Source organism: Triticum dicoccoides, chromosome 6B (assembly GCF_002162155.2).
Source record: "Triticum dicoccoides isolate Atlit2015 ecotype Zavitan chromosome 6B, WEW_v2.0, whole genome shotgun sequence".
Classification (NCBI taxonomy): Eukaryota; Viridiplantae; Streptophyta; class Magnoliopsida; order Poales; family Poaceae; genus Triticum; species Triticum dicoccoides.
The window spans coordinates 43317870-43345364 of NC_041391.1; the positions used below are offsets into that span (position 1 = coordinate 43317870).

At 43.3% G+C, this 27495-nt stretch overlaps 2 protein-coding genes and 2 pseudogenes across 2 annotated transcripts; all 4 read left to right on the top strand.

Annotated features, from left to right (window-relative positions):
• Nucleotides 1-523: 523 nt before the first annotated feature.
• On the top strand, nt 524-4171 carry LOC119322112 (annotated as a pseudogene).
• Nucleotides 4172-4969: 798 nt separating this feature from the next.
• Nucleotides 4970-8800, top strand: LOC119320682 (annotated as a pseudogene).
• Nucleotides 8801-10130: 1330 nt separating this feature from the next.
• LOC119325385 (receptor-like protein EIX2) lies at nt 10131-13155 on the top strand. The gene has a single exon (XM_037599138.1). The coding sequence runs from the start codon at nt 10249-10251 to the stop codon at nt 13153-13155; it is 2907 nt and encodes a 968-aa protein (XP_037455035.1). The 5' UTR covers nt 10131-10248.
• A 2714-nt stretch (nt 13156-15869) lies between these two features.
• Nucleotides 15870-19931, top strand: LOC119320683 (receptor-like protein EIX2). Its single transcript, XM_037594666.1, has 4 exons — nt 15870-18149; nt 18225-18776; nt 19172-19290; nt 19821-19931. The coding sequence occupies exons 1-4, from the start codon at nt 15872-15874 to the stop codon at nt 19929-19931; spliced, it is 3060 nt and encodes a 1019-aa protein (XP_037450563.1). The 5' UTR covers nt 15870-15871.
• Nucleotides 19932-27495: the final 7564 nt, after the last annotated feature.

Here is a 27495-nt window from a genome sequence, read left to right on the forward strand (position 1 = left end):
GAGGGACGCCTGGGCCAGGTGCCGCCACCGCGGGCGGTGGGGAGCCCAGTGCCACCCGAGGTGCCGGCAGCCCGATCTTGCCGCACCAGATCGAGCCACGAGGGCCACCACGGGCACGCAGCGAGCGGCCCCCCATGCCGCCACCAGGAGCCGTGGGCGCGTGGCACACGCGTGACCCCGCCGCTGACGCCCATGGCAGTGCCGCCATGCCCCGCCGCCAGCGCGCAGCCACCTGCTGGAGTTGCCCGCCCGCGAGAGCCCGCCAGCCGTGGGAGAGAAGCTCCCGCCGCCGTTGACGCCGACTGGGCTTTGCCCCGGCGGCGCGCCCTGTCGGCGGTGAGGAGAAGGGATGGAGAGGAGGGGGCGCTTGCCGGCGGCTCGCCGGAGCGGGAGCGGGTCCCGCCACTTCTAGTTCTAACCACGCCTCATATTAATTACATTCCTTACGTAAAAAAGAAAAAAGAAAAGACAGCACGGGCACGGATTAGATCTTCATCCCCACGGTGTGGTCTGCCTACTCTGCTCACTCCGACATGCCCGGCGACCTGCGCCAGCAGAGTAGCCGCGGCAGGGGAGCATGAAGGAGGCGCGTCTCGGGGAGTTCTTCCAGCGGATCCGCTCGCCGGCGTCTCCGGCCTCGTCACCGGCGCCGCCAGCCTCCAGATCGCAAGGTCGCCTCCTTCCACATTCCCCTCCCCCATTCAGCTCCCCCATTCTTGCGGGAGATGGACGAGATTGGGATTTCTTCTTGGACCGGATTTCTTTCTTTCACATCAATCTTTAATTTGGGACCTAGATGGGACGGCGGGATTTCTTTCTTTCACCACTTATTCTGTAAGAATTCTTAGAATATTTACATTGTATTTTCATTCCCAATAATTCATGGTCCTTGGACACTAGTAAAGGACCCTCAGGCTAACTAGCTGTGGAAAAACTGCACGTAGCTTCACACCGTTGTCAATTGACGCTCCACCCTCCACTCCAGCAGCGACTTCCAAGTCATGATTGGACGACCCTCAAGGCGACTAGTTGTGGAAAAAACTGCGCTCAGCTCCACTCTCCAGCGCCTTCCATGAAATTCCAAGCCCCAAAGTCCTCATTGGTCTGCTATCTCAAGAAGAACATATATACCTGCCCCGGGAGAAAAGAAGACCACACATGTTCATGCAAAAATCTCCCATGGACACACTTCACTTCTCCTGCATCCAAATAGCCATAGCCTTACTCTTGTTCACTCGAGCCAAGAGCACCACAGAGGGCAGCACATCTGCCCTGCATCCAAACGATGCGATCCCCAGCTGTGTTGCCGGTGAGAAGTCTGCCCTTCTTGCCTTCAGGGCAGGCCTATCAGATCCTGGCAACGTCCTTTCATCATGGAAGGGCAATGACTGCTGCCGATGGAAGGGCGTCTACTGCAGCAACAGAACCGGCCATGTTGTCAGGCTCGATCTCCACAGAAACGAGCAGGCACTAGCAGGCAACATAAGCTCCTCGTTGCTTGGTTTACATCATCTTCGGTATCTCGACCTCAGCGACAATGGGTTTGACAAGATACAAATACCGGAGTTCATGGGTTCTCTCCATCAGCTGAGATATCTCGACCTATCGGGGTCACGGTTCATTGGGAGGATACCACCGCAGCTGGGTAATCTCTCCAACTTGCAGTACCTAAATCTTGAGACCTACTCATACATGAGTGTTGATTCTTCTTTCCATAGAGGCACATATTCCACTGATATCACCTGGTTGTCATGGTTAACTTCCCTTGAGCACCTGGATATGACTGGGGTGAACCTCAGTAAAATTGTTCACTGGCTTCCCGTGTTGAACATGCTTCCAAATCTGAAAGTTCTTCGCCTTCGCCATTGCCAGCTTAGAATTAGCCCTGATTCTCTAGATATCTCGAGCAATGGTTTCTATGGCCCGTTTCCAGATGGGATAGGTAATATGACCTCCATTGTGGAGCTTGATTTATCATATAATAACCTTGTAGGCATGATACCATCCAATATGAAGAACCTATGTAATTTGGAGACATTAGATTTTTCTGTGAACAATATCAACGGGAGTATAGCAGAGTTATTCCGCCGATTACCAAACTGTTCACAGAATAAACTACAAGACTTGTCTCTGTCGGACAACAATCTGACTGGAAGCCTACCAACTACAGCAGTAGAAAGATTAAGCAACCTGAGCTCGCTGGATCTACACCACAACAAACTCACTGGTCATGTCCCGGTGTGGACAGGAGAGCTCAAACAGCTAACAACCTGGACAGGGTCATACATGAAGGTCATTTATCACGTCTAGATATGTTACAGGAATTGAGATTGTCAGACAACTCCATAGCCATCACAGTGAGCCCAACTTGGGTTCCTCCTTTCAGTCTAGGAATAATTGGACTTCGGTCCTGTCAGCTAGGGCCAAAATTCCCAATGTGGCTTAGATGGCAAACACACGTAATGAGTCTTGATATATCAAACACAAGCATAAACGATATAATACCGGATTGGTTTTGGACAGCAGTTTCCTCAGTAATGTCTCTGAATATCCGAAATAATCAGATTACAGGATTCCTACCATCAACAATAGAATTTATGAGAGCAGAAGAAATGGATTTCAGTTCAAACCAGCTTGGTGGTCCAATACCTAAGCTTCCCATCACTCTAACCAAACTGGATCTTAGTCGGAACAATCTAGTTGGGCCACTACCATTAGACTTTGGAGCTCCAGGGCTTGAAACACTTGTTCTATATAACAACATGATCTCTGGGGCCATTCCATCTTCATTGTGCAGATTGCGATCATTGTGGTTGTTAGATCTATCAATTAATAACCTAAATGGATCAATTACTGATTGCCCAGTCAATGAGTCCAGCACAAACATGACAGATCTGAGCATTGTTAATCTAAGCTTCAGAAACAACAACCTCTCTGGTGAATTTCCTTCACTTCTCCAGAAATGTCCACAACTCATCTTTCTTGATCTCGGACATAAACAATTCTCTGGGGCTTTACCAGCATGGATTGGGGAGAAGCTATCATCTTTGTCATTCTTACGACTGAGATCCAATATGTTTTATGGTCACATTCCAGACGAGCTTACGGAGCTTGTTAATCTTCAATACTTGGACCTTGGCTACAACAATATTTCAGGGAGCATACCGAGATCTATTATTAATTGTAGAGGCATGACACAAACAAAAGACAATGATGATCTTCGGGATGCATTCACTTCTGGAGTATATTCTGCTGGCAGTGACCTAGTTGACTATACTGAGAATTTAACAGTACTCACGAAAGGTCAAGAGAGATTATATACAGGAGAAATCATATATATGGTGAATCTTGATTTATCCTGTAATAGTCTTATGGGAGAGATCCCTGAAGAAATCAGTGCTCTTGTAGCATTGAAGAGCCTGAACTTATCATGGAACAACTTCAATGGAAAAATCCCTGAGAATATTGGCGCCTTAATGCAGGTGGAGTCACTTGACCTATCACACAATGATTTGTCCGATGAAATCCCTTCAAGCTTATCGACTCTCACATCATTGAGTCGCCTGAACCTGTCCTACAACAGCCTGAGGGGGAGAATACCGACTGGAAATCAACTGCAAACACTCGAAGACCCAGCATCTATTTATATTGGCAACCCCGGCCTCTGCGGTCCACCTCTCTCTGTAAATTGTTTGTCACAGCATGAGCCAATTCCAGGAGAAAACCACGGAGATGCAAGCGGCGACTTGGTTTCGTTTTTCCTTGCCATGGGCTCTGGATATGTGATGGGTCTCTGGGTGGTCTTCTGTACCTTCTTGTTCAAGAGGAGATGGAGAGTTTCGTGGTACTCGCTCTGTGACAGCCTGTATGATTGGGTTTATGTGCAAGTGGCTGTTACCTGGACTTCCGTGAGAGCTAAAATTAATGGGTAGAAGCTGAGATGAGATAACCATCACTGGTTCTTGGTTTGCTCTCATGTAATTCAGTATATGCTTTTGAGATTTATCATGAATGTATAAATCAGTGTTCAGGTTTATTGTGGTAGAACTATTCGGGATATGTATTCAAGGTACATGCCATGGACTGAGATTGGTATGCTGTTTTTCGTATTGTACTAGAACCAGCACTGGTGGTCCTTGGTTTGCTCTAGATATGTAGTATGATATAATCTGGAGATTTATCATGAATGTGTCAATTGATATTCCAGTGTATTGTACTGGAACAAATCATGCACATGTATGCATTCTAGGTGCACTGTATGAATTTTAGGTGCATGCCATCAACTGAGGTTTGTATATATGATGTGTTTTCTATGTGCTTTCTGTTGTTGGTGTATTTCTTTTTATAATAATTCAATGGTAAATATTGATACCTCGGGCAAAACTCAAATGGCAAAGATAAGGAGGTCGAAACCGGTGATGGCAAGAATGAAGGTGATTCTGATTTTGTTCTGGCCTGGCAAGAGCAATAATTGAGAAGAACCCAGACCGTACTATGAAGAGAAAATTGAAGTCCTTTTTACCGAAAAAGGCTTTCGCCCCGCTTTATATATAAAGCATAGATCACCAACATCTCAGTACAACACACGCCACCAACACATACGCACACACCCAAGGCAGGATACATAGGCGCTGAGCGCAGCAACACCACCCCTAGCACTACAAGAGCCACCGGGGCCTCAACCGTGAACACGCCACCGCGAAGAGAAGAAGCTACATACGACGCTCCGTGGGCTCCAAGGCAGTGCCAACAGGAAGGTTACGACACCGAAGCGCCGCCACCGCCCGACCCAAGGATCAGAGTTTCCCCCAGAGCACCACGCCGGGCAGCGAGAGTCGCCGCGACGCCTTCAAGAAGGGAACGAGCTTCGCCGTCGCCGGTCAGTCCGAAGATAGAACAGGTTTTCACCCCGACCAATATTCACCACCACCGAACGCCGCAACCTGGCTACCACGCCGCCCACACGGCCATGGCCACCAGGCAGCACCAAGTCACGGGCTTTGCCCAGGAGCACCGCGACACCACCACCAGGGCGGCCGCCCCAGCATCCATGACCTTGACGCCACCTCACCCGTGGCCCACCGCTACCCCAACCAAAGAGATGAATTGAAAGGAACTGCCTTTCGCACTCCTGAGCAGTCCCCAGCGTCGAGACCCGAAGTCCGGCCAAACCTGGCCACCATCGACCCTTCCTGCTGCCGGGTGCGAGACGAGCTCGGTCCTGCAGACGGGCGCCAGACGAGTCAGATCCTGCTGCCGGGCGCGAGACGGGCACGGTCCTGCTGCCGGGCGCGAGACGAGTCGGATCTGGCCGATGAAGCCCGGGCATGCCCCGCCGTCGACAGTGTCCGCCACGCAGGCTGCACCAGCGCGCCGCCGCCGCCAGAACGCGGGGCCGCCACACCCGCACAACACCGCACCGTCGCGCCCACCGCCGCGCGATGCTCCGGCCCGAAGAAGCACGCCCGCGCAGCCCCGTTGAGCAAGAGGACGCCAGCGCCCCGCCGCCGCCTTTGCCCGACCGGTGCCCTCTGGCGGCGGCGGAGCAGGGGAAGAGGAGGAGGAGGGGGGCGCTCGACGGGATCTGGTCGCCCTCCCCCGTCGCTAGTAGAGCCCTTGAGAAACCTGGGCTGGCTGGATCTCAGTTATAACAAACTCACTGGTCACCTGGACGGTGTGGATAGGATAGCTCACACAGCTAACGATGTTGGACGTTAGCTCTAATAACCTGGACGGGGTCATGCATGAAGGGCATTTATCACGTCTAGCCATGTTAGAGGATTTGATATTGTCATACAACTCCATTGCCATCACACTGAGTCCAACTTGGGTCCCTCCTTTCAGCCTAAATTGGATTGAACTTCGGTCCTGTCAGCTAGGGCCTAAATTCCCAATGTGGCTTAAATGGCAAACACCCGTAATGAGTCTTGATATATCAAACACAAGCATAAATGACATGGTACCAGATTGGTTTTGGATAGCAGCTTCCTCAGCAGTGTATCTCAATATCCGAAATAATAAGATTACAGGACTGCTCCCATCAACAAAGGAATTTATGAGAGGAATAGAAATGGATTTCAGTTCTAACCAGCTTGGTGGTCCAATACCTAAACTTCCCATCAATCTAACTGACCTGGATTTCAGTCGGAACAATCTAGTTGGGCCACTACCATTAGACTTTTGAGCGCCAGGGCTTAAAAGACTTGTTCTATATAACAACTTGATCTCTGGGGCCATTCCATCTTCTTTGTGCAGATTGCGATCATTGTCGTTGTTAGATCTATCAAGTAATAACCTCAATGGATCAATTACCGATTGCCTAGTCAACAAGTCCAGCACAAACATGACAGATCTGACTCTGAGCATCGTTAACCTAAGCTTGAGAAACAACAACCTATCTGGTGAATTTCCTTCACTTCTCCAGAAATGTCCACAACTCATCTTTCTTGATCTCGGAAATAATCAATTCTCTGGGGCTTTACCAGCATGGATTGGGGAGAAGCTATCATCTTTGTCATTCTTATGACTGAGATCCAATATGTTTCATGGCAAATTCCAGTCGAGCTTACCGAGCTTGTTAATCTTCAATACTTGGACCTTGGCTACAACAATATTTCAGGGAGCATACCGAGATCTATTATTAATTGTACAGGCATGACACAAACAAGAGACAATGATGATCTTCGGGATGCATTCACTTCTAGAGTATATTCTGCTGGCAATGAACTAGTTGACTATACTGAGAATTTAACAGTACTCACGAAAGGTCAAGAGAGATTATATACAGGAGAAATCATATATATGGTGAATCTTGATTTATCCTGTAATAGTCTTATGGGAGAGATCCCTTAAGAAATCAGCGCTCTTGTAGCATTGAAGAGCCTGAACTTATCATGGAACAACTTCAACGGAAAAATCCCTGAGAATATTGGCGCCTTAATGCAGGTGGAGTCACTTGACCTATCACACAATGATTTGTCCGGTGAAATCCCTTCAAGCTTATCGACTCTCACATCATTGAGTCGCCTGAACCTGTCCTACAACAACCTGAGGGGGAAAGTACCGACTGGAAATCAACTGCAAACACTCGAAGACCCGGCCTATATTTATATTGGCAACCCCGGCCTCTGCGGTCCTCCTCTCTCTGTAAATTGTTCGTCACAGCCGGAGCCAATTCCAGGAGAAAACCACGGAGATGCAAGCGATGGCTTGGTTTCGTTTTTCCTCGCCATGGGCTCTGGATATGTGATGGGTCTCTGGGTAGTCTTCTGTACCTTCTTGTTCAAGAGGAGATGGAGAGTTTCGTGGTACTCGCTCTGTGACAGCCTGTATGATTGGGTTCATGTGCAAGTGGCTATTACCTGGGCTTCCTTGAGAGGTACAATTAATGGGTAGGAGCTGAGATGATATTACCAGCAGTTATTCTTGGTTTGGTCTCATGTAATTCAGTAAATGCTTTTGATGAGATATATCATGAATGTACCAATCGATGTTCGAGTGTATTGTACTAGAACTATTCAGGATATGTAATGCATTGTTTGCATGTTGTTTCTCGTATTGTACTAGAACCAGCATTGGTTCTTGGATTGCTGCGGAAATGTAATTTAATACTCTGAAGATTTATCATGAATGTATGAATCAATGTTCTAGTGTATTATACTGGAACTAATCATGCACATGTGTATGTATTCTAGGTGCATGCGATCGACTGATGTTGGCATATGATGTGTTTTATATGTGCTTTCAGTGCTTTTCTTTTTATGACTAACAGAAGGATGAAATCGGTGATGGAAAGATGATGATGATAACTTGGATCTGGCCTGAAAAATGTTGGATTTGCAGGGCAATAGATGAGAAGAACCCGACAATGTTGAAGTCCCTTTTTGCTCTGATCAATGTCTCCGCGGAAGGAGGTGGTCTCCGTTTTTTAGTTACTGCTGCTTTTAACTGTTGGATGGTTGTCATACTCACGTCCCACATTTTATTTATAGATGACATATGCAGCTCGCTTGATTAGTATTTCAAAGCTTCAGCCATCTTGGAGAATTTGGTTGAGCCTAACCATCGTTGAATTGTCCAACTGTATCTCCCCCTTCGGCAATGGCCATGTCAGTTGTCTGCCTTATAGAAGCAACATATTTGTGTTTACTGCGTTTTGGGAGTATGATTTTTATGAATTTGAGTTGACCCACATCTGGCACAGGTTCCTTCATTTTGTGTAAATGCACATGCTATTATATATGCACTGGGAGCATGTATTCTGTAGATATTCGCTTGTTAGTTTTCTTTAATTCTGTCCTAGAACCTGAAAATTGCTCTGGAAGCTTCTGTTGGTCGATAATGATGCATCTGCTTCTGATGAAGGAGGCTCTGGAAAATCTGCTCTAGAAACCGACATAGGCATATTGGCTGCATTCAAGAAGAAGGTAATTGTTGAACCGGTATGGGCCCAAGCCCATCAAGATCTGTCACTTGGGCCCAAGCCGAATCAATGTTGTATTGTTTGGTGTCACAGCCTTGGATCAAAGACATTTTTGTCAGAATTTTTTTTATATGCACCAGCACCAGTCACAAAAATTAAGTCAGTAGCATGTTCCAAAATCCTAATAGAATAGCTTAGGAATGTGAAATTAACTGTGTGAATGAGAAACTTATGTAAACTTGCTAGTGCTACTTCACAAGGATGTATCTTTCGATACTACATTCAGATGATACTCCAGTACATAATATTTTGCTGAAGTCAGTATATGTGAAACTACTGAGACTATTTCCTCCGGCCATATTCAGTTTGGAGCTCTGAAGTTGTCTTGCCTTTACTTAAAATCCGAGTCTAAAGCTAGATGTACTGTTGAAGGTACAGGAGTGAAGCTGGTTAGACGCAGGTGGCGCATCAGGTGCTTACTCTTTTTTTTCAGATTTAATGTAAATGACATGGATCATTCATATGTATTGTACATCATCCACTGTACTCGTTTCAGAAGTTTTATTTGTATATCCTCACGTAAATATTTGGGGCCAACAGATAACCAACATTCAGTTGTTTCCTTGAACAAGAATACGAAGAGATGGATTCAGAACATTTCGCATTGCGGTTCAGAGTTCAGACATAGCCGGCGACAGCGGGGAGTGGGGGCGGAGGGCCCAAGGCGGCGATCAAGCCCGGTAGGGGTGGGGCGGAAGGAGGATGGCGGCTCTGGAACAGGTTGCCGTCGCGAGGGGGGTAGCCGCTAGCCCGCTCGACGGCGTCTTCTGTCCTCGTCACCGGCGCCATCGGCCTCGAGATCACAAGGTCATCTCCGTCCTCCACCATTCCTTTGTTGGCAAGAGCCTCGCTCTCTCGCCGTGTTACCGGCGAACGCACACACGCACGCAAGCTGCTCGAGCAAATGGCCGTGAGAAAAAACAGAGGAGCAGCACACAGGCTAGTTCTCCAGGCAACGAACACCCATCGTTTTTCTTCTCAGTTCACAACGGATGCAAACTTTGCTTTCCGTGAGCTACATAAATTTACACAGATGGATGGGAATTCATCATTTACCCACACAGATGGATGGGGATTGGCTTCGCCAGACGTCCCAAGGTTGGAACTTCTTTCTGATCAAACTTAATTTGGACCTTAGTAGTGGGATTCATCATTCACATCCCAAATATTATACGTAGAAGTCAAGCACTCGTAGCTGCACCCAGCTTCACATTGCTGACCAGTGGCTTTGAATTCCAAGCCCCAGAGTCCTTGTTAGTGTGCCACCAGAGCTAACATAAACATCGACGCCAGAGCTAACTTGTTAGTGACCAATGGAATCCATCAGCTGTTTTTTATAAGAGCACACATCAACATCGTAGATATACATTATATAATTCCTAGAATATTTACAATTAGGATCGCTACTAACCAAAACATTGTGCATATTTTTCTTCATTACGAACAAACTGCTCTGATTAATTATATGCAACTTCACTCTCCAGCTGCTTTAATGAAATCCCGAGCCTGCAAGCCCCTATTGGTGTGCGCTGCTACCTCAAATCCCAAAACAAACAAGGGAGAAACTCCATGAGCATGGATACAAAGCCCGCACGCCATCATTGGTCTGCTCCCTCAACTTCACTCTCCGGCTGCTTTAATTAAACAGCAACCAGCGACTTCTATCTTGGCAGGCAACACCAAGAGTTTGATTACATATATATCATGTATGTATACCATGGCGTATCCTACACCAAGAAGAACACATACTCACGGCAAAAGCAGACATGGACACGCTCCAACTAGCCTGCATCCAGATAGCCATAGCCTTGCTCTTGCTTACTCAAGCCAAGAGCACCACAGAGGACACATCTGCCGTGCGTCCAAATAATACGGTCACCAGCTGTATTGCCGGTGAGAGGTCTGCCCTTCTCGCCTTCAAGGCAGGTCTATCAGACCCTACCAACCTCCTTCCATCATGGAAGGGTGATGACTGCTGCCGATGGAAGGGCGTCTACTGCAGCAACAGAACCAGCCATGTTGTCAGGCTCGATCTCCGAGGCCCAGGTTACAGAACCGGCAATAAGAGCAGGCAGGTACTAGCAGGCAACATAAGTTCCTCGTTGCTTGGTTTACATCATCTTCGGTATCTCGACCTCAGCTACAATGGGTTTGACAAGATGCAAATACCAGAGTTCATGGGTTCTCTCCATCAGCTGAGATATCTCGACCTGTCGTGGTCACGGTTCACTGGAAGGATACCACCGCAGCTGGGTAATCTCTCCAACTTAGAGTACCTAAATCTTGACACCCACTCATACGTGAGTGTTGATTCTTCTTTCCATAGTGGCACATATTCCACCGATATCACCTGGTTGTCACAGTTAACTTCCCTTGAGCACCTGGATATGACTGGGGTGAACCTCAGTACTATTGTTCGCTGGCTTCCGGTGGTGAACATGCTTTCAATTCTGAAAGTTCTTCATCTTTCCGATTGCCAGCTTAGAAGTAGCCCTGATTCTCTTCTGCTCTCAAACCTGACATCTCTTGAAACACTTGACCTCTCCGAAAACAAGTTCCATAAACGTAGCACACCCAACTGGTTTTGGGATTTAACTAGCCTCAAGAATCTAGATATCTCGGGCAATGGTTTCTATGGCCCGTTTCCAGATGAGATAGGTAATATGACCTCCATTGGGGAGCTTAATTTAGCAGATAATAACCTTGTGGGCATGATACCATCCAATTTGAAGAACCTATGTAATTTGGAGAGATTAAATTGTTACTCGAACAATATCAACGGGAGTATAACAGAATTATTCAACCGATTACCCAGTTGTTCAAAGAGTAAACTACAGAAGTTGTATCTACCAGAAAGCAATTTGACTGGAAGCCTGCCGACTAGACTAGTAGAGCCCTTGAGAAACCTGAGCTGGCTGGATCTTTCTGAGAACAAACTCACTGGTCATGTCCCGGTGTGGATAGGAGAGCTCAAGCAGCTAACGAGGTTGGTGCTTAACTCTAATAACCTGGATGGGTTCATGCATGAAAGCCATTTATCACGTCTAGCTATGTTGAAGGAATTGACATTGTCAGACAACTCCATTGCTATCACAGTGAGTCCAACTTGGGTTCCTCCTTTCAGTCTAACAATGATTCAACTTGGGTCATGCCATCTAGGGCCTAAATTTCCAACATGGCTTAGATGGCAAAAGAACTTGCAGAATCTTGATATATCAAACACAAGCATAAATGACATGGTACCAGATTGGTTTTGGATAGCAGCTTCCTCTGTAGAGTATCTGAATATTCGAAATAATCAGATTACAGGAGTGCTCCCATCAACGATGGAATTTATGAGAGGAATAGATATGGATTTCAGTTCTAACCAGCTTGGTGGTACAATACCTAAACTTCCTATCAATCTAACCGACCTGGATCTCAGTCGTAACAATCTAGTTGGGCCACTACCATTAGACTTTGGAGCGCCAGGTCTTGAAACACTTTTTCTATATAACAACATGATCTCTGGGGCCATTCCATCTTCTTTGTGCAAGTTACGATCGTTGAAGTCATTAGATATATCAAGAAATAACCTCAATGGATCAATTACCGATTGCTCAGTCAATGAGTCCAGCACAAACACGACAGATCTGACCATCGTTAATCTAAGCTTCAGAAACAACAACCTCTCTGGTGAATTTCCTTCACTTCTCCGGAAATGTCCACGACTCATCTTTCTTGATCTCGGACATAATCGATTCTCTGGGGCTTTACCACCATGGATTGGGGAGAAGCTATCATCCTTGTCATTCTTACGACTGAGATCCAATATGTTTCGTGGTCACATTCCAGTCGAGCTTACGAAGCTTGTTGATCTTCAGTATTTGGACCTTGCCTACAATAATATATCAGGGAGCATACCGAGATCTATTGTTAATTGGACAAGCATGACACAAACAAGCGACAACTTTTTTGTTCTTGAGAATGCATTAACTACTCAAGGAGGAAGTGATGCAAATCGAGCAATTGACTATACAGAAAATTTCACGATACTCACGAAAGGTCAAGAGAGACTATATACAGGAGAAATCATATATATGGTGAATCTTGATTTATCTTGTAATAGTCTTACCGGAGAGGTTCCTGAAGAAATCGGCACTCTTATGGAATTGAAGAACCTGAACTTGTCATGGAACAACTTCAATGAAAAAATCCCTGAGAATGTTGGTGCCTTAATGCAAGTGGAGTCACTCGACCTATCGCACAACGGTTTGTCTGGTGAAATCCCTTCAAGCTTATCAGCTCTCACGTCACTGAGTCGCCTGAACCTTTCTTACAACAATCTGAGAGGAAAGATACCAACTGGAAATCAACTGCAAACACTCGAAGACCCAACATCTATTTATATTGGCAACCCCGGCCTCTGCGGTCCTCCTCTCTCTGTAAATTGTTCGTCACAGCCCGAGCCAATTCCAGGAGGAAACCATGGAGATGCAAGTGACGGCATGGTTTTCTTTTTCCTCGCCATGGGCTCTGGATATGTGATGGGTCTCTGGGTGGTCTTCTGTACATTCTTGTTCAAGAGGAGATGGAGAGTTTCGTGGTACTCGCTCTGTGACAGCCTGTATGATTGGGTTTATGTGCATGTGGCTGTTACCTGGGCTTCCTTGAGAGGTAAAATTAATGGTTAGGAGCTGAGGTGAGATTACCAGCACCTGTTCTTGGTTTGCTCTCATGTAATTCAATAAATGCTTTTGAGATTTATCATGAAGGTATCAATATTGATGTTCAGGTATTGTACTAGAAATTATCAGGATATGTATTCAAGGTGCATGCCATCCACTGAGAGTGGTATGCTGTTTTTCGTATTGTACTAGAACCAGCACTGGTTGTTCCTGGTTTGCTCTAGACATGTATTTTGATATAATCTGGAGATTTATCATGAATTTATCAATTGATATTCCAGTGTATTGTACTGGAACAAGTCACGCACATATATGTATTCTGGGTGCATTGTATTGGAACTAGTCATGCACATGTATGAATTCTAGGTTCATACCATCGACTGAGTATATATGGTTTGTTTTGTATGCGCTTTGTTGTTGGTGCTTTTCTTTTTATGATAATTTATGGTTCTTTTCCATGTGCTTTTACCCCATGGTAAATATTAATACCTTGGGCAAAACTCAAATGGCAAAGATATATAAGGAGGATGAAACCGGTGATGGCAAGGAAGATGATAACATGGCCGGTGATGAAGCTGATTCTGATTCGGCCTGGAAGATGTTCGATTCTGCAAGAGCAATAGGAGAGAAAATCGAAGTCCTTGCTCTAGCTGAGGTCTCCATGTAGGAGGTGGTCTCTGTTTTGTTTGTTTTGTCCTGCATCTAACCGTTTGATGGTTTTTATACTCATGTCACCGTATCCGATTTACAGATGACGTAGATTGCTCGTTGATTACCACTTCAAAGGTTCAGCTCTCTTGGATTATTTGATTGATCCTGACCATTGTCGAATTGTCGAACAGTATCCTCCCTGTGGTAATGTTCGTGTCAGTTGTCTGCCTCTGCTTTATGGTAGTATAAAGCAACATATTTGCCACCCAAGTGTTTGTTGGGTTTTGGGACTAAATTTTGTCCAGGTAGTCTGAAGATCTAAGTGTCTAGGGGTGTCATACTTATTTTGTGATACTTGCATGGTTTCAGTTGATTTGAGTTGGCAAATGTGAGTTCAGATAATGCTTGTATCTTGTAGATATTTGTCTTGTTGACCTCTTTAATTCACTCCCAGAAATAGTTCCTTCAATTCAGTCCTAGAAACTTCTGCATATTCTGCGAGTAGGGGTCCACGCTTGGAGGCGCGGTCCAATATTGTGCTGCTGCTATCTTGCTATGCGAGTCACGTATGCAGAAGCTTTGTCGGTTGATAATGATGCATCTGCTTTGTCGGTGGAAACCCCTTGTTTTCAAAACAAAACGAGAAAGTACAGAAAGGGCATGTGATGTTTTCTCTAAAAGAGGAGATTAATGTTTGACAGTATATATAGGCTGGCCTTGTGACTGACCATCGCTTTTCCTCCATGAGGTGATGGAAAATAAACCAAGCAAGTATCTGTAAACAGAAATTTGGACACAAACAGGTTTCGTGGTGTAGTTGGTTATATCCGTCAGGTTCGAACCTGGGCGAAGCCATCGTTTTTTGTTTGCTCCCAACTACTTTTTTTTCCTCACGGCTCACACGCATATGTCATAGCAGGCATATATTCCCTTTTCTCCTGAACTCAAACTGTAAAAATAACAATCCGATTATAATGCAACAACGACAAAGCCTTCTGTCCCAAGCAATTTGGGGCAGGCTTATCCAGTTATAATGCAAGCCAACAAAATCTTGTACTAGCACCCCGAAAGAAAGAAAAAAAAAACTACCAAATTTCAATGGACGCAAGACTGTTAAATATGCTCTACAAGTATCATCAGCCAGTTTGTTCTTTTGTCTCTCCAGCTCTCAGTTCGTCACCGGGGTGAGTATCATACTAGCTAGTATCATCTTCTGAACACAAGGTGTTCTGTTTTTCTGTCAGATATTCTGCGTGTTCAGAACAAATAATGCAGAGAAGCGAAAACGCGCCGCGCCGGCGAGGAGGGCCGAGGCGGCGGGAAGGGGGCGCTGGGGTGGCTCAGGGTCGTGGGGGAGTTCTTCCACCGGATCGCCCCCAGCCACCTCGCCAACCTGCTCGACGGCATCTCCGTCTGTCCTCGTCACCGGCCTCCATATCGCCACGTCATCTCTGTCCTCCGTCCCTTGCCCGAACAGATGGACGGGACTGGGTTCGCCGTCACAAAGTTGGAACTTCATTTCATTCCCAACATATTCACGGTCCAGATGCTTGATATTTCTTTAAACCGAGGATTACACATAATGTAATCCAGATAATAATAGAAAGAGAAGGGAGGGGAAGGGGGTTTAGGTGAAAATACACCCACCATGAATCTTGCATGGTAACATTCTTGGACCATCGAGTATGTCGAAAATAGCTGTAGAAGAACGGCATTCAGCTTCAGGTTGCTGTCTATCCCTGGCTCCACTCCACTCTCCAGTGACCAGTGACCAGTGACCTTATCATGCAAATGACCGGTGTTAAAGATCACACGTAGCACAAGTCAGGTTCCTGTCTATAAACGACAATCAGTCATAAGAAATTTCGCCTCAGATGTCACTGTAAGCAGTTAACCATCGTTGAAAATTCAACGGTCAGGACACCAAGAATTATTCTCTTTTTTTCTGGTCGAGGTGGCACCAGGAGTTGGAATTACATATATATCACACATACAAGGGGTGTCCTCCTGCACCAAGAAAAACATAAATCCAACCCTCAGAAGGAGGAAGGAGGAAGAAGATCATACATCCATGGCAAAAGCACCCATGGACACGCTTCAACTCTCCTGCATCCAGATAACCATAGCCTTACTCTTGTTTACTCAAGCCAAGAGCACCACAGAGGAGACATCTGCCCTGCGTCCAAATGATATTGTCACCAGTTGTATTGCTGGTGAGAGGTCTGCCCTTCTTGCCTTCAGGGCAGGTCTATCAGACCCTGGCAACCTCCTTTCATCTTGGAAGGGTGACGACTGCTGCCGGTGGAAGGGCGTCTACTGCAGCAACAGAACCGGCCATGTTGTCATGCTCGATCACGGAGGCCCTGATTTCTACGAAGGCTGTGATGAGAGTAGTTGGGTGCTAGCAGGCAACATAAGCTCCTCGTTGCTTGGTTTACAGCATCTACGCTATCTCGACCTCAGGTGTAACGAGTTTCTCCAGATACAAATACCGGAGTTCATGGGTTCTCTCCATCAGCTGAGATATCTTGACCTATCAAAGTCACTGTTTGTTGGAAGGATACCACCACAGCTGGGTAATCTCTCCAACTTACAGTACTTAAATCTTGATAACTCATACCGTTGTCCTTTCTGCACGTACTCCAAGGATATCACGTGGCTATCACGGTTAACTTCCCTTGAGCACCTGGATATGACCTACGTGAACCTCAGTACAATTGTTCACTGGGTTCCGGTGGTGAACATGCTTCCAACTCTGGAAGTTCTTCGTCTCCCCTTTTGCGAGCTTGGAAGTAGCCCTGATTCTCTTTTGCTCTCAAACCTGACATCTCTTGAAACACTCGACCTTTCAGAAAACAACTTCCATAAGCATAGCAGGCCCAACTGGTTTTGGGATGTAAGTAGCCTCAAGCATCTAAATATCTCGGCCAATGATTTCTATGGCCCATTTCCGGATGAGATAGGTAATATGACCTCCATTGTGGAGCTTGGTTTATCAAATAATAACCTTGTGGGTATGATACCTTCCAGTATGAAGAACCTATGTAATTTGGAGTTATTAGGATTTCCATACAACAATATCAATGGGAGTATACAAGAATTATTCAATCGATTGCCTAGTTGTTCACAGAATAAACTACAACAATTAGATGCATCATACTGCAGTCTGACTGGAAGCCTGCCAACTACACCAGTAGATTCCATAAGCAACCTCAGCCAGCTAGTCCTCTCTAACAACAGACTCAGTGGTCATGTGCCGGTGTGGTTAGGGGAGCTCACAAATCTAGCAATGTTGAACCTTAGCTCCAACAACCTGGTTGGGGTCATACATGAGGAACATTTATCACGTCTAGAGATGTTATACACATTGGATTTGTCAGATACCTCCATTGCCATCACAGTTAGTCCAACTTGGGTTCCTCCTTTTAGTCTAAGAGAAATTTACCTTCGGTCCTGCCAGCTAGGGCCTAAATTTCCAGCGTGGCTTCGATGGCAAAAACAAGTAAGGGGTCTTGATATATCGAACACAAGCATCAGTGACATGGTACCGGAATGGTTTTGGAAATCAGCTTCATCGGCAAGGTTTCTCAATATTCGAGACAATCAGATTAAAGGAGTCCTCCCATCAACAATGCAATCTATGCATGCACAAGAAATGGATTTCAGTTCTAACCAGCTTGGTGGTCCAATACCTAAGCTTCCATTCAATCTAATGGGACTGGATCTCAGTCGGAACAATATAGTTGGACCACTGCCATCAGACTTTGGAGCCCCATTGCTTCAAACACTTGCTCTATACGACAACATGATCTCTGGCGCCATTCCATCTTCTTTGTGCAAGTTGCAATTATTGCAGCTGTTAGATCTATCAAGAAATAATCTCAATGGGTCAATTACTGATTGCCTAGTCAATGAATCCAGCACAGACATGACAGACCTGAGCATCATTAATCTAAGTTTCGGAAACAACAACCTCTCGGGTGAATTTCCTTCACTCATACAAAAATGCCCCAAACTCATCTTTCTTGATCTCGGACATAATGAATTCTCTGGGGCTTTACCAACCTGGATTGGGGAAAAGCTACCGTCTTTGTCATTCTTACGACTGAGATCCAATATGTTTTATGGTCACATTCCAGTAGAGCTTACGAAGCTTGTTAATCTACAATATTTGGACCTTGCATACAACAATATATCAGGGAGCATACCGAGATCAATTGGTAATTGCACAGGCATGAGACAAGCAAGAGGCAACTCTGATAATCTTCGGTATGCCTTGCATAATTTGTTCCAGCTTGGTGAAAATAGTCTAGTTGACTATACTGAGAATTTGACAGTACTCACGAAAGGTCAAGAGAGATTATATACAGGAGAAATCATATATATGGTGAATCTTGATTTATCCTGTAATAGTCTTACCGGAGAGATTCCTGAAGAAATCGGCACTCTTATAGAATTGAAGAACCTGAACTTATCATGGAACAACTTCAATGGAAAAATATTTGAGAATGTTGGTGCCTTAATGCAAGTGGAGTCACTCGACCTATCATACAACAATTTGTCTGGTGAAATCCCTTCAAGCTTATCGGCTCTCACATCATTGAGTCGCCTGAACCTGTCCTACAACAATCTGAGAGGAAAGATACCAACTGGAAATCAACTGCAAACACTTGAAGACCCAGCATCTATTTATATTGGCAACCCGGGCCTCTGCGGTCCTCCTCTCTTGCGAAATTGTTCGTCAAAGCCTGAGCCAATTCCAGGAGAATATCATGGAGTTGCAATTGGCGACGTGGTTTCGTTTTTCCTCGCCATGGGCTCTGGATATGTGATGGGTCTCTGGGTGGTTTTCTGCACCTTCTTGTTCAAGAGGAGATGGAGAGTTGCTTGGTACTCGCTCTGCGACAGCTTGTATGACCGGGTTTATGTGCAAGTGGCTGTTACCTGGGCTTCCTTGAGAGGTAAAATTAATGGTTAGGAGCTGAGATGAGATTACCAGCATTGGTTCTTGGTTTGCACTCATGTAATTCAATAAATGCTTTAAATTTGAGATATATCATGAATGTATCAATCGATGTTCAAGTGTATTGTACTAGAACTAGTCAGGATATGTATTCAAGGTCTGTATGCTGTTTTTCGTATTGTACACTAGAACCAGCATTAGTTCTTGGTTTGCTGTGGACATGTAATTTATATACTCTTGAGATTTATCATGAATGCATCAATTGATGTTCTAGTGTATTGTACTGGAAGTCTGGAACTAGTCACACACGTATGTATTCTATGTGCATGCCATCGTCTGATGTTTGTATATATTCTTTGTACGTGATTTCAGTGTTTTTCTTTTTATGACAAAGTTCAAGAGGATGAGTGGTGGCAAATGATGATGATAAGTTGGCAGCTGATGAAGCTGATTCTGATCTGGATCTGGCCTGGAAAATGTTTGATTTGCAAGAGCAAATAGTTGGGAAGAACCCAGACGATGCTGAAGTCCTTTTTTGCTCTAGCTATGGCCTCTGTGGAAGGAGGTGGTCTTTGTTTTGTTAGTTAGTCCTGCATTTAACTGTTGGATGGCTTCCCAACTCCCCATATTTGATTTAAAGATGACATATCGCTTGATTACTACTTCCAAGCTTCAGTCATCTTGAAGAATTTGACATATAAGATATAAAGCAGCATATTTGCAACCCCAAGTGTTTCGCGCATCTTTATCGGGTATTGGTACTGTAGTACATAGTACATTTTGGTGACTTAAGCTGTAGATATCTGCTCTGCTAATTATAATTAATCTAGTCGTAGAAACTTGAGCGTATGCTTGGTCTTCTTCAAGCTGGAGTCCAAGCTTGGGGGTGCGCCGAACCTGAAAAACGGGGTGGAAGCTTTGTTGGCTGATAAGGATGCATCTACGGAGTACATCTGAATGGACAACGCAAATTATGAACAGATAAGACAATTGTCCTGTTGTTTTGTTGTTTGTTTGGTTGGTGATCTTATTCTGCTCACTCGTCTGTGGTGTGCAGTCTTCGCTTGTTGTTGTTGGGATTCGCATGCTCCCGTGGTTGGTCAGTGATGGAGGAAATGATCTGCCCTTGATGGGTCAGCGGCCGTCAGCACCCAGAATGATATACTGACAAGTTTTTTTAATGAGTAAGTTTTCTTTTAGTGGACAACTATTACGCCAGGGATAGGGATGGAAATTTTATCCATGGATCCGGATACCCATGGATACCCGACCCCGTTGGGCAAGATTATGGAGCACATTTGTGCCCATGGGTTCGTGGATATGAATACCCACAAACAGCCCGGTTGGGCACGGTTACAGTTTGTGCTCCATGGATATCCGATGGATACCCGTATGACACATGGGGCCGTATGGTAGTGATAGTAGAGTAACCAAACCCCAAGTCACCTGTGGTCACAGAAGGTCAAAGCCCGCCCACACACTAACCTAATTAGTAATTATTAAACTAGTACAATAGTGGAGCAGCCAAAACTGACCGGTTTTAAAAGGAACCTTAATTACATCAGATGTATGAGATAATTTTGAGAAACAACAAATCAATGGTCAATGGCAAGCAATATACAAGTGGTGTCATAAGCTATATGCTGCAGAATCAACCTCTGGTACGTCACACTTTAAGACTCATCATATGACTTGCTTCTTACTTATGCTTGTAGCTTATGTTGTCATTTGTGAATGAATGATGGTGAGTTAATTTGGTCTTTGGGAAGGCTTCGTGCTGATTTTTCTATGCCCATGGAGCTCCATGGGTATCTAGGTATCCAACGGGTTTGGTTATGGGAACAAGTTGTGCCCATGGATAGGCTGGTGGATGGGCAGAGGGTAGGAATATGGGTCATGGGTTGGATTTGGACCAGCTTCACCCGCCCGAAACCCAACCCATTGCCATCCCTAGTCGGGGAGACGTAAACCGAAGGAGAGGGAGTAGAGCGGGAGTTTCTGTGGGCCAAGCCCTTAAGAGTACGTGGTCCTTTGGGCCAAGTGTGTGTCGCATCAGACTGTATCATGGAAATGTCAAATCCTGCTCATTTGGTACAGGGCGCACACACCCCCTGTACGCTTGGTTTTATAGCGGGCCGGCCCATCCCATTTTCCTTTATGCTCTTTTCTATTTCTATAGAGTGCAAAAAGTGCGTCCGAGCCAGGTTTCGAACCCGCGACGCGCTTCTTAATAGTAAGACGCTTTAACCACCTGACCAACAAACCTGGTGTTCTTACATGGTGCTTCATTTCTCCTTTTCTTCTTCTTTCTTTGTTTTTTATGTTTGTACCTTTTTTCGTTTTTTTTTAAATTCGTGATGTTTTTTTACGAGAGAAATTCGTGATTTTTTTTCTTGAAAGTAGATGAACTTCTTATAAAAAATTTCAACTTTTTTCCTTGAAAGTAGATGAACTTTTCCAATTTTTTGTGAAATTTTTCCAAATTTCGATGAATTTTTTTTTCCAAATTCATGAACTTTTTAAAAATCAGTGAACTTTTCTGTAATTAGTGAACTTTTAACAAGTCCGATGAACTTTTTCAACTACGATGAACTTTTTTCTAACCGGTGAAATATTTTTCAAATTCGATGAAGTTTTTTCAGAAACGATGAACTTCTTTTCAAATCCGATGTAATTTTTTACTAATTGATGGACTGTTTTCAAAACCGAGAACTTTGTTTTTCAAATTCGATGACCTTTTTCAAATTCAATGAAATTTTTCAAATTCGTTGAACTTTTTTACAAGTTCAATGAACTTTTTTCAAATACAATGAAATTTTTTCTAATCCAATGAACTTTTTGAAATTCGGTGAACTTACTTCAAAACCAATCAACTTCTATTCAAAACCGGTGAACTTTTTTCAAATTGATGAGCTTTTTTCAAAATCGATGAACTTTGTTTTTCAAATTCGATGAATTTTTTAAATTTCTTGAATTTTTTTTCAAATTTGCGAACTTGTTTTGGAAAATCTTGGACATTTTTTAATTCACGGTTTTTGTTGATCTATTGTGAATTTTCTTCTTCTTATTCTCAATTTAACATTTGTAAAGAATTTAGTATCCAACTCATGCTGAAAATTATTTCTTTAATTCTTTTTCAATGATTCAAAGCTTATTTGTTAATTGTTACTCGAACAAAAAAGTATTAATTAATTAGATCAACAAAAAACCTACACGCCAAAAAATTCCTCAACCAGCCAAAACCAAACTTTACTACTTTCTGTACTACTACGAGCGAATAGAAAGAAACGGTCAAAAAAAACAATGAGCGAACACGCACGAACCAGCGAAACAACTTTTGTTTAGAGGAACCAACGAAACCGCTAGTAGGCAACCAACGAGCCAGCACGCACGAACCAGCGAACACAATGAAACAGCTAGAAAGAACGAGTGGGCTTCCTACAATGCAGCCCATGAAGGAAGCACGTAGGTGCCCAAACTCCTTACGGGCGCCAAAGGCGCCGGCGAGGAGGTCTCTAGGGAAATATAACTTGGAGAAAAGTAGTGTAAGGGAACTCCTATCTGTCGCTTATTGCAGCAGAGTGTCGGGCAAACGCACGGGCAAACATCGTGTGCTACCAGGGATCGAACTGGAGTCCTCCAGCATTAGAGCTTGTTGTTCTAGTCAGCAGACATAATGAGCGTGAATGATTATAGAACAACGCAATAGAAGAACCAAACACATCACAGATCCAAACTTTTTATTTTTCTGTTTCTTGTTTTTAAATTCTTTGTTCAAAAGTTACAAAAAATGTTCTGGATACCAAAATTTGTGCACAAATTCAAAACATATGTTCGTGTTTTTGGACATTATTCGTGTCTATAGAAATCTGATTTGTGTTGTAATAATAGAACATTTTATAAAACGCGAACACTTCAAATAAAATTAACAAATTTTGAAAACAATACAAACATTTTCATAAAATGCGAACAACTTTGGAAAATCACTAACATCTTTTTGATACGAGCAGTTTTTTAAAACATGAACATTTTTAAAAACTCCCAAACAATTTTGTAAATATGAACATATTTTTGAAATTTGTCGATTTGTTTTTGAAATATGGAACAAATTTAGAAACATGAACAATTTTTGGAAACATGAACATTTTTTGAAACTGAGCATATTTTTTGAAATTTGCGAACAAAATTTGGAAACAAGAACAAAATTTGAAATCACAATGGTTTTTATGAAAATGCAAACATTTTGAAAAACTGCACAACAAATTTGAAAAAATGAACAATATTTAGAAACACAATTTTTTTGGAAACATGAACATTTTGAATTCCCATTTTTTGTAAAATGTGAAGGTTTTTATAAACTTGTGAATAATGTTTGAAAAACATAATCATTTTTTATATATAAATGAAAAATAAAAAGAAAAGAAAAAGAAGCAGAAAAAAGAAGAAAAGGAAAAAAGAAACGGGAAAAAGGAGAAAAGAAACTAAAACAGAAAAAAAAACTGGTTCAGGAACCTCCTAGAAGGTTCTCAAAACCGGAAAAAACCAGATAGGAACCTCCTGGAAGGTCCCCAAAACCGGGAGGCCTGAAGCGTTGGGCGGGCCAGCCCAGATCATCCCTCGTTCACGAACCCTTGTGCGAAAGCTCGACAACTTGACGCAGCGTGCGTCATATAGGATTTTCCATAGTGTAATCGCTGCCAAAAGTGGCCAAGTGGGACGGTATGGCCTAGCCCATGCTTAAGCAGGTAAGGCATGACAAGGCCTGCTCATGCACGTTTTTAAGTGGGTTGTGTCGTGCCGGCACACGGGCCGCGAACCCATGGCACACTTAATAAATGGGCCAGCCAATGGCATGTTTAGTCCTAATGGGCCATGTTCTATAGCTGTTTTTTTTTGTTCTTTTGGACCTACTTTTTTGGTACAAATATCAGAAAATATATATTAAAATACATAGGTGGTACATACCGGCACACGGGCCTGGCCTAGCAGCTGATACGTCTCCAACGTATCTATAATTTTTGATTGCTCCATGCTACTTTATCTACTGTTTTGGACTATATTGGGCTTTATTTTACACTTTTATATTACTTTTGGGACTAACCTATTAACCGGAGGCCCAGCCCAGAATTGTTGTTTTTTGCCTTTTTTAGTATTTCGAAGAAACAGAATATCAAACGGAGTCCAAACGGAATGAAACCTTCGGGATCATGATTTTCCAACCGAACGTGATCCAGGAGACTTGGACCCTACTCCAAGAAGCCTCCGAGGAGGTCACGAGGGTGGAGGGCGCGCCCCCTACCTCGTTTGCCCCTCGGAGCTCCACCGACGTACTGCTTCCTCCTATATATATACCTACGTATCCCCGAATGATCAGAACAGGAGCCAAAAACCTAATTCCACCGCCGCAACCTTCTGTATCCACGAGATCCCATCTTGGGGCCTGTTCCGGAGCTTCGCCGGAGGGGGCATCCACCACGGAGGGCTTCTACATCATCACCATAGCCCCTCCGATGAAGTGTGAGTAGTTTACTTCAGACCTTCGGGTCCATAGCTAGTAGCTAGATGGCTTCTTCTCTCTTTTTGGATCTCAATACAATGTTCTCCCCCTCTCTCGTGGAGATCTTTTCGATGTAATCTTCTTTTTGCGGTGTGTTTGTTGAGACCGATGAATTGTGGGTTTATGATCCAGTATTATCTATGGAAAATATTTGATTCTTCTCTGAATTCTTTTATGTATGATTGAGTTATCTTTGCAAGTCTCTTCGAATTATCTTTTTGGTTTGGCCAACTAGATTGGTAGTTCTTGCAATGGGAGAAGTGCTTAGCTTTGGGTTCAACCTTGCGGTGTCCTTACTCAGTGACAGAAAGAGTTGTAAGGCACGTATTGTACTGTTGCCATCGAGGATAACAAGATGGGGTTTTTTTTATCATATTGCATGAATTTATCCCTCTACATCATGTCATCTTGCTTACGACGTTACTCTAATTTACTTAATACTGTAGATGCATGCTGGATAGCGGTCGATGAGTGGAGTAATAGTAGTAGATGCAGAATCGTTTCGATCTACTTGTTTTGGACGTGATGCCTATATACATGATCATTGCCTAGATATACTCATAACTATGCTCAATTCTGTCAATTGCTCAACAGTAATTTGTTCACCCACCGTAGAATACTTATGCTCTTGAGAGAAGCCACTAGTGAAACCTATGGCCCCCGGGTCTATTCTCATCATATCAATCTATATCACTTTATTTACTTGCTTTTGTTTTTTACTTTGCCTTTACTTTTACTTTGCATCTATCTATCAAAAATACCAAAAAATATTATCTCTATCAAATCTCACTCTCGTAAGTGACCGTGAAGGGATTGATAACCCCTAAGCGTTGGTTGCGAGTTGCTATCGTCTTGTGTAGGTATGAGGGACTTGTGCGTGGTCTCCTACTGGATTGATACCTTGTTTCTCAAAAACTGAGGGAAATACTTACGCTACTTTACTGCATCATCCTCTCCTATTCGGGGAAATGCAACGCAGTGCTCAAGAGGTAGCAAGAAGAATTTCTGGCGCCGTTGCCGGGGAGGCTCACGCAAGCAAGTCAACTATACCAAGTACCCATCGCAATCCCTATCTCTCGCATTACATTATTTTCCATTTGCCTCTCGTTTTCCTCTCCCCCACTTCACCCTTGCCGTTTTATTTGCCCTCTCTTTCCCAATCTCCTCCTCTCTTTCCCGTTTTCCTTTTTCTCGCTGCCTTTCTGTTTGCTTGTGTGTTGGATTACTTGTTTCCATGACACAAGATAATACCAAATTGTGTGATTTCTCGAATACCAATAATAATGATTTCCTTAGTACTCCGATTGCTCCTCTTAATAATGATGAGTCTTGTGAAATCAATACCGCTTTGTTAAATCTTGTTATGAAAGATCAATTCGCCGGCCTTCCTTGTGAAGATGTCGCTACTCATCTAAACAATTTTGTTGATTTGTGTGATATGCAAAAGAAAAAAGATACGGATAACAATATTGTCAAATTGAAGTTATTTCCGTTTTCACTTAGAGATCGTGCTAAAGTTTGGTTTTCGTCTTTGCCTAAAAATAGTATTGATTCTTGGAACAAGTGCAAAGATGCTTTTATCTCTAAGTATTTTCCTCCCGCTAAGGTTATCACTCTTAGGAACGATATCATGAATTTTGAACAACTTGATCATGAGCATGTTGCCCAATCTTGGGAAAGAATGAAATTAATGCTTCGCAATTGCCCTACTCATGGTTTGAATTTATGGATGATCATACAAATTTTTTATGCCGGATTGAATTTTTCTTCTAGAAATCTTTTAGATTCGGCCCCGGGAGGCACTTTTATGGAAATTACGTTAGGGGATGCTACCAAATTGCTTGATAATATTATGGCTAATTATTCTCAATGGCACACCGAAAGATCTTCTAGTAAAAAGGTGCATGTTATAGAAGAAATCAATGTTTTGAGTGAAAAGATGGATGAACTTATGAAGATGTTTGCTCCTAAAAATACTCCTCTTGATCCCAATGATATGCCTTTATCTACTTTGCTTGAGAATAATAATGAATCTATGGATGTGAATTTTGTTGGTAGGAATAGTTTTGGAAACAACGCTTATAGAGGGAATTTTAATCCTAGGCCGTATGCTAGTAATCCTTCTAATAATTATGGAAATTCCTACAATAACTCTTATGGAAATTTTAATAAGATGCCCTCTGAATTTGAGAGTAGTGTTAAAGAGTTTATGAATTCACAAAAGAATTTTAATGCTTTGCTTGAAGAGAAATTGCTTAAAGTTGATGATTTGGCTAGGAATGTTGATAGAATTTCTCTTGAAATTGATTCTTTAAAGCTTAGATCTATTCCTCCTAAGCATGATATCAATGAGTCTCTCAAAGCCATGAGAATTTCTATTGATGAGTGCAAGGAAAGAACCGCTAGGATGCGTGCTTACAAAGATGCCTTTATTAAAGCGTGTTCTTCCAATCCCTATGAAAATCAAGATGAAGATCTAAAAGTTATTGATGTGTCCCCCATTAAATCTTTGTTTTGCAATATGAATCTTGATGAATCTGAAGATTATCTTCCTTTACCTAGAAGGCGTTCTAAGAATTCGGAGTTTCTAGATCTTGATGATGAAATTGATGAAAGTGGGATTGAAATAAATAAAAACCGTGATGTTGCTAAACCCACTATTTTGGATCTCAAGGAATTTAATTATGAAAATCGTTCTTTGATTGGTTGTATTTCCTTGTTGCAATCCGTACTAGAATCTCCTCATGCTTATAGTCAAAATAAGGCCTTTACCGAACATATTGTTGATGCCTTGACGCAATCTTATGAAGAAAAACTTGATTTGAAAGTTTCTATCCCTAGAAAACTCTATGATGAGTGGGAACCTACTATTAAAAGTAAAATTAAAGATTTTGAGTCTCATGCTTTGTGTGATTTGGGTGCTAGTGTTTCTACTATCCCCAAAACTTTATGTGATTTGCTAGATTTCCGTGATTTTGATGAATGCTCTCTAAACTTGCATCTTGCGGATTCCACTATTAAAAAGCCCATGGGAAGAATTAATGATGTTCTTATTGTTGCAAATAGGAATTATGTGCCCGTATATTTTATCGTTCTTGATATAGATTGCAATCCTTCATGTCCTATTATTGTTGGTAGACCTTTCCTTAGAACGATTGGTGTAATTATTGATATG